Below are 12,901 nucleotides of genomic sequence, written 5' to 3' on the forward strand. Positions count from 1 at the left end.
ACACCAAAAGGCCAAAAGAAAAGAACGACAAAGCACATGTGCGTGCACACACACACCCCCATATAGGTGCTTTGTTTTTAATAATTTATTCCAAAATGTATTGTACAATGCTGTCTCAAATACTTTATTAAACATAGGTTTGTTGATTTCAAATGGAAAAATTACTGGCATTGAAAGATGGCAGCTGAAATCTTGAACCTAATTGGGTTAATTTAGGTTACTTCGTGAAGATTAAAGAAAAATATTAGAATTCAGCTCCCCACCCCCAACAAAGAATACTAGTATTTTTACTAAAATATATTTTTAGGTTTGTTTTGGCATATTCTTTTCGAAGGGATTTGAAACTCTTACATTTTTATAATGACAAAATCTTGTATTTGAACTTTTAAAACATTACTCATTTTGAAGTAAAATCTAAAACTACATTTAAAAACATTTCTGCCCACATTTGGTCTGTTGAAGAGACTAACCTTTGAACACACTAGTGTTATTTTGAAAGGGCAAAGTGCTTTTTAAAAAAATTTTAAATAGCTAGTGCTCCACAAGCAAAAACTGTGACTCTCCCCCAGAGCACTCACATATGTCATCTGCATTTGTTAGCAGTGTTACCTACAAATTTGTTACCTTGGAATAATTACAATCCAATTGGCGAGTAAATCATTACAAATGAGTCCATTTCCACCTGGCCTCTGCACAAAGGGTTTATCCCACTTAAAGCAAAATCGACCAAAAGAAGAAAAGAGCAAATCCAACTTGCTTTATCTTTATTAGAGGAAATCCTGAAACTTCCCTAGATTGCAGTGTTAGGAAAAACAAGTTTGTCCTTAGAGCGATGTTATGACCACTTCCCCACTCTAACCCTGTTGTTTAAGGGAGTCCACTCCTAACTGCTGACTCAGTTTGTCTTCACTGCCAGAACTGAAGCGTGACCCAAATTGTCTACTGTGTTGTATAGGAACAAACTAGCAAACTGCTGATCACTAAGCAGTTCTAGGTTTACTAAAGGATACTTATTTGGTCTAAATACTGTTTGTTGGGACTGCAAAGGTATAAATTATGCCCCTTCCAGGAAGGAAAGCGAAAACCTAAAATCTTATGGAACCGATTGAAGGTCACTGACAGAAGGCACCTCTGGAGACCTAGCTCCTCAACTCCGGTCCCATCATGGACCAGAGCCACACAGGTGACTGTGCAGGAGTTTCGAGGCTGCGTAGTAAAATAGCTGGCGTGGGCAGTTCTTTTATACTCCAGCTAGAGTAAAACTAACGCAGCTTTGCGTTTCTCCATCGCCTTTGACAGCATCCAGCAAAAGGGTGTAGGGATAAGGATAGCTGAAGAACCCAGTTGTCCTTTCTCAGCTGAGTCCTTTGAGAAACTGGGACTGAGGAGGGTGAGCAGCGCGGAGAGGGGCAGGGGTGGGGGGTGGGAGAGGGGAGCAGGGCGCGGGGCGGTGAAGGGGCGCGTCTGAAAGGCAGTGGGGAGAGGGACTGAGGGGAGCGGGGCTGAAGTCCAGCTGGGAGCATCCAGAGGCGCTGCCTGAAGACGAGGGCGAAGGCAGCCGCTGAGAGTGAGGGGAAAGCGGGAAGCCGAGGGAAGGGAAGGAAGTAAGGAAAGAGGAAGGAAAGGCAGGAGGGGTGGGGGGGGAGAGGCAGAGCGGCTGCAATTTCTGCGGCCGGCTCAGTAGGAGGAGCAGGAGGGGAAAGAGGAGGATCCAGAGTCAGTCAGTCAGGCAGCCAGCGGGAGGTGGAGAAAGCAGGAGGAGGAGGAGGATTAAAGATGGCCACCAACAGCTGCGGGAAACGGCAACAACCCCTCACTTCCCGGGATGGTCCCTGCGGGTCGGCCCGGCCTTGATGGAGAGAAGAAGCCCGAAGAGCGCCGAGGCTGAGGCGGCGGCGGCGGCGGCGGCGGGGACCCAACGAGGACGAGGACGCTGCGGAGCAAGGACGGGGGCAGGAGAAGGGAAAGGCGGCGGCTTCGCTGCCCCAGCCGCCTAGCACCGCTGCCTGGCCCGGCGGACCGGTTCCCGCACCTCGCGGTCGCAGAATCGAACCGGGCCCCGGCCCCCGGCCCGCGCCGCGGGGCTCCCGGGCCCCACCGTGGACGCCACGCCGGTCGCCTCTTTCCCGTAAACCGCGCGTCCTCGGCGCGGTCCGGGATCCCGGGCCCGGCCCGCCCGCGCCCTCCGCCGGCCCTCAGGTGAGTGCCCCCGCCATCCTCCCCGCCCCCGGTGCTCCGGGAGAGGCGGCGCTGCCTCGGGCCGGCGCGCCTGATCGCTTTGTTCGTGCGGGGCGGAGGCGCTGCCCACTGGCGGCCCTGTACCCGCTCCCCCTAGGGACAGGCCGCGGCCCAGCTGCTGTCCTCCCTAGGGTCCGCCTTGGCCTGGAGCCGCCGCGGCCGCCAGGGTTGGCGGCCTGGCCCGAGTCCTCCGCTGCGGCCTGGGGAGGGCGCCGTCGCGGTCGGGTCGGGGTCGGGGTCGGGGTCACGGACGGCAGGCGGAGGGGAGCGGAACCGGGCTATTTTGGGAGATGGGGGAGGAGTAGGCTGGACATTACCTCTAGGAAGCAGTGGGGGCGTAACTTGGCGGCCCTGGCGCCCAGGGGTAGGGGATCAGGCACTGTCCCCCAAGCCCGTTGCATCCCGCGGGGTCTCGGCTCCTGGAGCCCTCCGCACCTGGGCGCAGCGGAGCGGCCTCCATCCCTCCGGCGCTGTCTCCAGGGCTGCGGGCCTCTCCCACTACGCCCTATGCTGGAAGCCGTTAGATTATGGAAGGAACCAGAGATGCACCAGTTCTCTTGTGCTGGGGATGTGGTGAATCGCAAACATTCACAGTTACGGCGGGATTTATAAAGCAGATGTGACCTTTCTGACCAAAGGCCTTCTGGCTAGTGTTTGAGCCTCAGGTGCAGCGTTTCATTGATTTTTACCATATAATTCTGAGATCTGCAGTATCAGGTCTTTCTTTCACAGAAATAATGTGATAAAACCAGATTGAAAGGGTGTTTACTGTATATGTGAACCCTTGCATGGACTTCCAGTACCTTAAAATTGGTTGTTTTCTGTGGGAAAATGGTGCTCATGCATACGAAAAACTATTTTTGTTCAGTAATGGTTGCCAACCGGTTTACTATGTAGTTTAAAAACCAAACAATTAAAAAGGAAAAACAAAACCCTATTCTTTGGGCTTTTTGAAATAGTGGCATATTTCCAGGTTGGTATTTGGTGGCAGGTTGGGAACAATTAGTTTTCACTGTTAGGCGACATAACAAACATGACATAAAACAGAACCAAGGACACGCTAATTTATAGAAAACCAGATGTTGTATTAGTGCATAAGTCTGGTGAAAAATAAATCCCACTTTAAAAAAGAAAAATAAAACTTTTATCATGAGACTCTTAAATATAGGAATTAGATAGATGTGTTTTTATGTTTAAAAATATATATTACAGACTGGGCATGGTGGCTGAAGCCTATAATCCTAGCACTTTGGGAGTCCGAGGCGGGTGGATCACGAGGTGCAGAAATCGAGACCGTTCTGGTCAACAAGGTGAAATCCCGTCTCTACTAAAAATACAAAAATTAGCTGGGCATGGTGGCGCCCGCCTGTAGTCCTAGCTACTCGGGAGGCTGAGGCAGGAGAATTGCTTGAACCCAGGAGGCGGAGGCTGTGTTGAGCCATGATCGTGCCATTGCACTCCAGCCTGGGTAACAAGAGCGAAACTCTGTCTCAAAAAAAAAAAAGGTATATATATATGTATGTGCGTGTGTGTGTGTGTGTGTGTGTGTGTATTACATTAGAATTGAGAACTCTTCCTATGATATTTGAGCATTAGTGGAGTATGTTAACACTTTGAACCATTGTGTCTCAAGCTGCTAGAAAGATAGGTTTCTACTACCAGTTTATTTCCATAAGTTAAAATGAGTTCATCTGAATTATGTGCATGCTTTTGGTTGGGCACAGTGGGTCATGCCTGTCATCCAAGCACTTTGGGAGGCTAAGGCCGGAGGACCACTTGAGGCCAAGATTTAGAGACCAGCCTGGGCAACATACAGCACCCTGACTCTACCAAAAAAAATTTTTTTAAAGAAAAAAATAGTTGTAACTTAAAATTTATATCACCTCCAAAAAGTATGAATAAATTAGAAAACACAATGTCCTACTCTTGCAAAATCTGTTTTTAAAAAATAAATGACAATATAATATTTCAGTATTAGTTGGATTCTCTACTTTGAAGAGATTCTTAAATTTCACTGCTCAATTTTGCAATTTTAAAAGTTCACATCAGGTGTTCTTAATCCCCCCCACCCCCCCTCAATCTCTCTCTTTCTTTCTCTCTTTTTTTCTTTCCAACACAGAGTCGTGCCCTGTTGCCCAGGCTAGGGTGTAGTGGCATGATTACGGTTCACTGCAGCCTTGAACTTCTGGGCCCAAGTGATCCTTCCTCCACAGCCTCCCAAGTAGTTACGACTACATGTGCATGCTACCATGCCTGTCTAATTTTTGTAGAGATGAGGGTCTCCCTGTGTTGCCCAGGCTGAACTTGAACTCCTGGCCTCAAGCAATTATTCTGCCTTAGATGCCCTGAGTGCTGGAATTACAGGTGTGAGCTATCATGCCCTGCTTCTTTCTCAATTTCATGCATATGCTTCTGAGGGTCCTTGGCTCCCCAGAAATCATAAGCACAATATAGCGTATATTTGCATTTTTTCTAGATAAAGGGTCTGTGTGGTGATCACATTCTCAAAAGGATCTAGCTCTGTAAAAGATTGTGAACTTCTAGGTGTAAAATTAAATTATAAGTATTCCATATTCGGAAAGGTAAAATTCTTAAGATTACATTTGATGAATTACGTTCTTCATTTCTGATTATGCCCAAGAAATGTTTGTGATTAAGAGTTTAGCACATAAACATTGTTTCTAATACATTCTTATTCAAACCAAATGAAAATATTAATCCCATTTTACAGATGGGAAATAGAACAAGTTGTTTTAAAGTCATACAAACACTGGTGGGCCAACATGTGAACCCAGGTTGTCTGAAGTCAGAGCCAACATTCATAACTAGGTTATGCTAGACTTTGATTGGTGATACAATTCAATTGATGTTAAAATAAGTAATTGATGTTTTAGTTAGAATTGCAAAGTATATCTGAGATTATCAGAGCATACAATATCATGAGATTTTGGAGCTCTGAACTCCCAGTATGAAGAGATCTTGATACTAACTTCTGTTAATGACACTAGTCTGAAATCATACCTGACGTAGGGTCATTTCTACAGCATCCTTGGCAGGATTGTCCACTTCTGATTTTTAGAATTTCCTATGATTGCAGTTTTCCCCACTGTTTTTTTTTTTTTCCTTTGAGACTGGGTCTTGTTGTGTCCGCTGCAGCCGGAGTTCAGTGGTGTGATCTGCGCTCACTGTAACCTCTGCCTTCTGGTTTCAAGTGATTCTTGTGCCTCAGTCGCACTAGGAGCTGGGACTGTAGACACTTGCCACCATGCCTGGCTAATTTTCGTATTTTTAGTGGAGACAGGATTTTACCCTGTTGGCCAAGCTCAGTTCAAACTTCTGAGCTCAAGTGATCCGCCTGCCTCAGTCCGCCAAAATGCTGGGATTACAGGCGTGAGCCACTGTGACGGCCTTTTTTTTTTTTTTTTTTTGACATTTTAAATCTTTATTTCTATTTATGTCGAGTCAAAATCTGCCTTCCTGATATTTACCCTGATAAATCCAGTTCCCCCTTTGTGTGTGATGTATTTGTTATCCATGAAATAATTAAGAAATAAATGGCTCTTACTTTAGTTTTTTTGTTTATTGAAGCATAATTTAAATGTAGTAAATGTTTTAACACATCTCTATAATGGAATAGTCTCCACCACAATCAAGACATAGAAAAAGACGTTTCCATTACTCTAAAAAGTTCACTCCTGCTGCTAATCATGAGCTCCCTCTACACATCCCAACCCCTGAAAACCATTAATTGATGCTCTTAAAGTTTTATCTCTTTTAGCATATGTAAATGGAATTATACATTATGTAGCCTTTTGTGTTTCCTTTCACTTAGCATAATGCTTGGTATTTATTAAGTTGGTACATCTATCAGTAGTTTCTTCAGTGATGTGCTGGGAAATGTTTTAACAATATGCTCTTCAGGAAAAAAAAAAAAGAATCCTCTATTTGTAGCATTTCCTAATCATTGTAGTGTAAACACTCTCACTTTGGCCTATGTTAAGCTACCAGCTCATAGAATTCCTGAAAATTTAACAATGGGCTCCCATGAGCTGGTACCAGCCAGCTCCAGCACAGTTCCTTTTTTTGTTCAGTAGCATTGCTTTATATCAAGTAACACAATTTGTTCATCCGTCCATAAACTGATGGACATTTGAGTCGTTTCTAGTTTTGGTCAAATATGAATAAAGCTGCTGTAACATTTGCATACAGGTCTATGTGAGGGACAAAAATTTTAGGTTTTCTTGAGTTAATACCTAGGAGTAGGATATTTTTGGTCCTATAAGTGTATATTTATTAATATCAGTAAACTTTTTTTATCAAACTGCTAAATTGTTTTCCTAAATGATGATATCATTTTACGTTCCTGTGGCAATGTCTGAAAGTGTCAGTTGCTTCACATGTTTGTCAGCACTTGGTATTGTCAGTTATTAAAACTTTGGCCACTTATTATATGTGTAGTGGTCTCCTTTAAATCTTTTGACTCTTATTTTCAGTAGTGTTTAGGCTCAACATAGACAGTTTATGATAGATGTTTCTAAAAAATAATTTTCTTTAGCTTAGGCATCAGTTAGGAAGACTGCAACCTTTAAAGGCTATTTCTTGAGTTCTTACTGTGCATTTACCTTTCATGTTGTTAAAATTACTTTTTGTAAAAGAATCATCATTAGGGAATTCTTCTAATACTTAGCTGTTAAGAATTTTTAAAATGAACCTTTTTAAACAGGTAAAGCTTTGTTTAAAAAACTGAAATTAAAAATTTATCATAAAGCTTTTTATTTATTTATTACAATTTTTACTTGGACTTAAAGGCAAAAAAAAAATTCTTTGTGGCTCCCTGTATGCCAATACTTGGCTTTGATGGGATTTCACCAATTTCTATAAACTCATTGAATTGTTTTTTATTTTAGAATCTTGAGAACTGTCAAGTTAGTTACTACTCTTTCTGAAACCACAGTATTAAAATCTTATCTTTGAAATTTCATGTAGTTTTAGTGTGGACAAAGGATTCAATTACACATAGCTCATATCAACATGTGATTTTCCCATCCAAGTACTAACCAGGCCCGACCCTGCTTAGTTTCCGAGATCAGACAAGATTGGGCATGTTCAGGGTGGTATGGCCATAGACGTAATTTTCAATAGTAAAATACTGGGTTGCCCTATTGGAATAAGATCATTTATTCAAAACATGATATGAAATAAAACCCTTAGAAGAGTAACCTGCGAGGTGCACTGGCTCATGTTGGTAATCCTAGCACTTTGGGAAGCCAAGGCTGGTAGATTGCTTCAGTTTAGGAATTTGATACCAGCCAGGGCAACATAGTGACACCCCCATCTCTTTTCTTTTCTTTTTTTCCTAAGTCCATTTTCTATTGCTGTAACAATTTTTTTTTTTTTTTTTGATAGAGACGGGGTTTCACCATGTTGGCCAGGGTGGTCTCGATCTCCTGACCTCGTGATCCACCTGCCTTGGACTCCCAAAGTGCTGGGATTTCAGGCATGAGCCACGGAAGAAAGAAGAATAACCTTGTAAAATAAATAGTCATGTTAGATTGTAAATAAGAATAGCTATATTCCCAGTTTGAGTACCCTGTAATAATGAAAGATGTTTGTTTAAACATCTCAACAGTTCTCACAAAAAATGGATCATTTGTTCAGTCATTGATTCATACATTTATTCTTTCATATACATACACAAATATCTTGTGCATATAGGAATTGAAGGGCCTTATCATGATAAAGCTTTCAGTTGAGTGGAAGAGACTGTTGAACAGGGTATCACATATGTGAGATGTGGATGCTGTAGGTAGGTACATTTGGTGTGGAGGTGGGTTGGGCATGGAACTCAGACTTCAAAGTTTGGCAGGACTTCCGGGAGGAAGCATTGTCTTCATTGAGAAATCTGGAGGTTGAATAGTTAGGGGAAGTGGTTGTGTAGCATTAATAGAATGTGCAGTTATCCAGTGATGAGAGAAAATGTGAATAGTAAATATATCAGGAATATAGTTTTCAAATAACAGGCTTCTAAAGCCTACATTTCTTGCCCCTACCTAATCTTGGTTATAATTAGGAAGGCTAATGGGAAGTAAAACTAGGGTAAAAACCAAAAAAGCTAACATTTACTATATTATTGAGGTATTTTTTGGTAGTTTGCTTATTTCTAACATTCATAGACTGAAATAATTTGATCATATTATCTTAACTCATCCCCAGATCTTGTAAAAAGGAGTAATATAGACTATATATAATAAGATTATAGCATTACTTTTTAACATTTAGGCTAATTCTCATCTAATACTGTAATTTATGTTTCTAATTAAATGTATTTGATTTTTATTGCTGCCATGAAGTTTATCAAGTTTTGTTTGTGTGAAAAGTATTAATGACATCTGAACCATTGATTTTATGCTGGGATATGTGCAACTGCTAGTTTTGACATATCTGCTGAGATATTACACAGGCATGTCAACCTCAGCATGGCCCAAATGTAACTTCTAATCTTTCTCCCAAAATGTATTTTCTTCTCCCATCTTCTCAACTTGAGTAAATGCTGTTAGCACCTGTTCTATCACTAGATCATGATTGGCAGTCATCCACTCCTCAGTCTTCCCCACATTTCACATTTAATTAAGCATCAGGTCCAGTTGTTTTTATCTTCTAGATGTTTGTCCTTTTCAACCCCCATCTGTCAGAAGACAATTTTGGGGACTTTATTTCCCTGCTGAAGTATTAGAGCAGTCTTTTGAATTTTCTCCTTATCTTCAGTCTCATGTCTTCTCATAGATTACCCTCATATCCTTTCCAAAATGAATTGTTTTTTCTTTAATTTTTTAAAATAAGAAATTGTGGTCTTTCTAGTATATCTTTTTTTTTTTTTTCTGCTTAAAATCCTTGAATAGATCTTAAGTCATTTCCAAAGAGCCACTAAAACATGGGATTGTAGTCTATATAAAACTCTCTGTGACCTGGCTCTAGCTTCTCCAGTCTCATCTATGACAGCCATTCATTTGTTCATTTTTTTGAAAAAAGACTTGAGTGACTGCTGCCTGTTAGGCACAGTGCTAAGTGACAGAGCTATATCAAGGAGCTTAAACTCTAGAGGAAAGGGGGATAGATAACAAGTATTATTATTGTCAATTGTACTGTCAATAACTGTCAGTTATTACAGTATATGGTGTAGTATATACTATATTATATTATGATAGTATAACTGTCAGTGACATCATACAACCACTGGGGTGCTGAAGTATGGGTGGGATTGTCATTTATAGAGGTCTGGATCAGAAGTCCTCTCTGTAAAGGCACATTTGAAGAGATTTGAGGTAATCCAGGGAGTAAGAATTGTAGGACTGAGAGGAGAGCAAGTGCTGAGGCTCTGAAGCAGGAGGGTGCTTGAGGCATTCACAGAACAATAAGGGGTTGGCTGGAAGGAGGTGAACAATGAGGTCAGGGTGGTGGAGGCCTCATTAGTCTGGCTTGGCCAGTGTTAGGACTTTGACTTCTGGGCTCAGTGTGTTTGAGCCTAGATTGCATCCTCTGCATGACAGAGATGCATTCCTGTCTCCTACTTGAAGCTTTTGAAGTATGCCACACTCTCCTGTGCGCCTGAGCCTTTCCTACTACCTGGAATAGCCCTTATGGACATTCCCTTAGCACTCTTGGTTGTACTCCTATTATAAAACTTAGTAGCTGGTTTATTTGTTTGTCTCTCCTCCGTAGGCTGAGGTCTTAGATGGTAGGAACTGGAAGTTAAAAAAAACTTCTAAATTTATATTTCATTGAATTAATGCCTGTTGAATTATAGAATTGCTTAAAAATAGGATTAATCATTGGAAACTGGGTAGGAGATGCCAACCACATCGCATAGCAACTGCTAGCTCATGTGGACATGGAATCTGTTTTGCTGACCATTGTGCATTTAGTGCTGGGGCAATGGGCTATACACAGTAGGTGTTTAGTAAATACTCTGTGAATAATTGAGTGCACATTCCTGTGCCAGCCTCTGCTTTTTCCACTGCTTCCCTGAAACCCATGGGTTAAGTGAACTTAAAATCCCTTAATGTTTCCTGGTAGCCTTATCTTTCCACTAATCTTTTGCGCAAGAAATGCCAAATACTTAGGGATGCATTCTTTCACTATGAATAAATGCAATAATAAAATACAGTAGCAAAGAAACGTGGAAATAATTTATCTCCAAGTTAAATAAATAAGGTTCATTGCAGAATGTTTTGGCTCATTCACACTTCTGTTTTTCTTTCTATGGTTAGAATTTTTTTTCAGGTTAATTTATTACTTTGCCCCCAAATCTTTAATAAGTATAACACTAATACATCTAGATTATCAGTTCTATAAACAACTGAAACATGAGTCCTTCAGAATGTGAAAAGCCCAGCACCAGAAATAAGTTAATGATATTTTTTCATATGTTTCATTTGATTGAACAACGAATACTCGTTGATTTATTTACCTGACTGCACTGGTGTAGGGCTTTGGGAGTTTTGAGTCTAGAAGTGGTCAGGCCTTACCACAGACCTTTCAGGGACTCCTAGAACTGACCCTTAACTCCTAATTCCCCAGTTCTTGTCTCAGGCTTCCATATCCTGTCTGACCCCATTACCTTCACATCTTTGAGCCTTCAGGGGAAAAACATTGAGGTATCTTAAGTACTGTATCTGCAGAAGATAAGACTTGAGGCAAAACATTAAAGCAGTGTCTGTTAGTGATGAGTCACTTACCCCTCACTTTTGTTTAACCAAAAATTATTGTGTCCAATAGGTTGTGTATAATAGATGATAAAATATCAGATTATTGATCTTCTATAGTATTATAGTCCATTGTAAATAGTCTAATAATGATATGCCTTGTAGTTTTTTTTTTTGGTGTATGAAATACTTTATCTCTTAGCCCACTTAATGTGGGTACTATATATATTTTGAACAACTAAACTGTGATTTCACAGAAGTGCTTAGATTTTGTTTTCAGTTTGGGGTTTTGTTGTGCTGTTTTAATGCTTATACCGTAGAGGGCCTTGCTTTTATATCTCTAATAGGGCGATCTCACTATTAAATAAGCATGTTCATTTTCCCAAGTCCAGGAAAATTATTAACGATTTTCTTAGGTTTAAGTTTTCATGCATAGAGATTTTTTGTTTGTTTGTTATTTTTTAAAAAGCTTTTATCACCTGCTTCTATTCATGTATTAGTAGATTTGGGTATAATATATGATTTAGCTTAATATATCATTGTTTTGTGATATTTTACAAAAGAACACCATGGTTATCAAGTGCTGCAGTACTAGAGCAAGCTCAAGACGTGTAGGTGTATGGAGACAACTTTTTTATCATTATGTTGCTCCAATAGCAAGATACTTTTAAGCCTTAGAAAAACTAAAGCCCTACTTAGTAAAAAGAACTGACATAGGTGGTACTATAATAATGCATTTTTTTGAGGTTGCAAGCTTAGAATGGAAACTTTGTATCAACTAGGTACATGTGAAGCCACAGTGGATTTAAAGTATTGTATTTGGGAGTTTAGAGGACTGCTAAATGAGTGAGGATTTTAAAAAATAATTACAGTTGTTAGATTCTTTTGTGAATAGCCTAATCCCTTTGAAGTATTCATTACTACTACCTATAAAAGATTAATGCCTATTGGTGATGGCACTTTGGAGGCCCAGAAATTAAAAGACTCTTGTTCTTCCCCTACCAATAGAGAGCTATGTCTTTGGGTAGGACCCCTTAGCCTGTTTGGCCTCTGGTTCTTCATGTGTTGGCTCTCCTTTCCACTCTGGGTCCTTGAAATTATAGTGATCATTGAGTTCTGACATTGATTCTTTCAGCTTTCTTCAGTTTCTTAAGCCCTTGGTACCTGTGATATGAGTGGAGATCATGTGACAGGATGATTTTTGACATGTTGTAATAGGTATGTTGTCAACACAAGATGAATCAGCTGCCTAACCGATTAATACCAGGCCCAGCTTCCTCTTCCTGTATGGTATTACTCTAGCATGTTTCCCTCTGTTCTCCAGCCAGTGTGGACTTAAAGGAGGCCAACTTATTTAATATTAGCCTAAGGAAAATGGGAATTTGATAACTGTTATTTGGTCTATTAAAAAATTATGACAAAATTATTTTGTGTTATGTGCTGTTTTTTTCAAGGAACAACTAATTTGTTTATCTGCACATTAACTTGTAGTTTTATTGCCTTGCTCTAAGTAAAACATCCACACACATAAATTTCACTTTATAAGTTGAATAACTCAGGAGATGATTAATTGTTGTGCCTAGGATTCAACACTTGAAATAGAATTTCCAGAAGTATTTTCTCAAAATATTCATTACTTAGTACATGTTAAGTGTTTGAGTTTAGAAAAAAATTTAATTTACCTGTTTTAATTTCTCCAACTTATTAAAGATGCATTACCTAACTGATTTTTTTAATTTTAAATTTTGAAGTAATTATAAACTTGGGAAATTGCACAAATAGTATAGAGCTGCATGTACTCTTCACCTATCTTTCCCAATTAGCAATATCTTTTTTTTTTTTTTTGAGACAGAGTTTCACTGTTGTTACCCAGACTGGAGTGCAATGGCGTGATCTCAGCTCACCATAACCTCCGCCTCCTGAGTTCAGGCAATTCTCCTGCCTCAGCCTCCTGAGTAGCT

The 12,901-nt window shown here is 40.5% G+C and overlaps 2 protein-coding genes across 34 annotated transcripts in view; one reads left to right on the forward strand and one right to left on the reverse strand.

The window, feature by feature from the left end:
* Window positions 1–1,721: 1,721 nt before the first annotated feature.
* On the reverse strand, window positions 1,722–2,195 carry LOC108590749 (uncharacterized; the record flags this gene model as incomplete). The annotated part of the gene is made up of 1 exon (XM_017970063.3): window positions 1,722–2,195. A coding segment is annotated over one exon (474 nt), but the record flags the coding sequence as incomplete, so codon positions are not given.
* WDFY3 (WD repeat and FYVE domain containing 3) overlaps window positions 1,746–12,901 on the forward strand; it is a 301,952-nt gene continuing 290,796 nt past the window's right edge. For all 33 annotated transcript variants that reach the window (XM_078366917.1, XM_078366923.1, XM_078366915.1 and 30 more), the window contains exon 1: window positions 1,746–2,199. The gene's annotated coding sequence lies outside the window, so the exon portion shown is untranslated. The remainder of the gene's footprint in view (window positions 2,200–12,901) is intronic.

The sequence above is a fragment of the Callithrix jacchus genome, chromosome 3 (genome assembly GCF_049354715.1).
Source record: "Callithrix jacchus isolate 240 chromosome 3, calJac240_pri, whole genome shotgun sequence".
Lineage (NCBI taxonomy): Eukaryota > Metazoa > Chordata > Mammalia > Primates > Cebidae > Callithrix > Callithrix jacchus.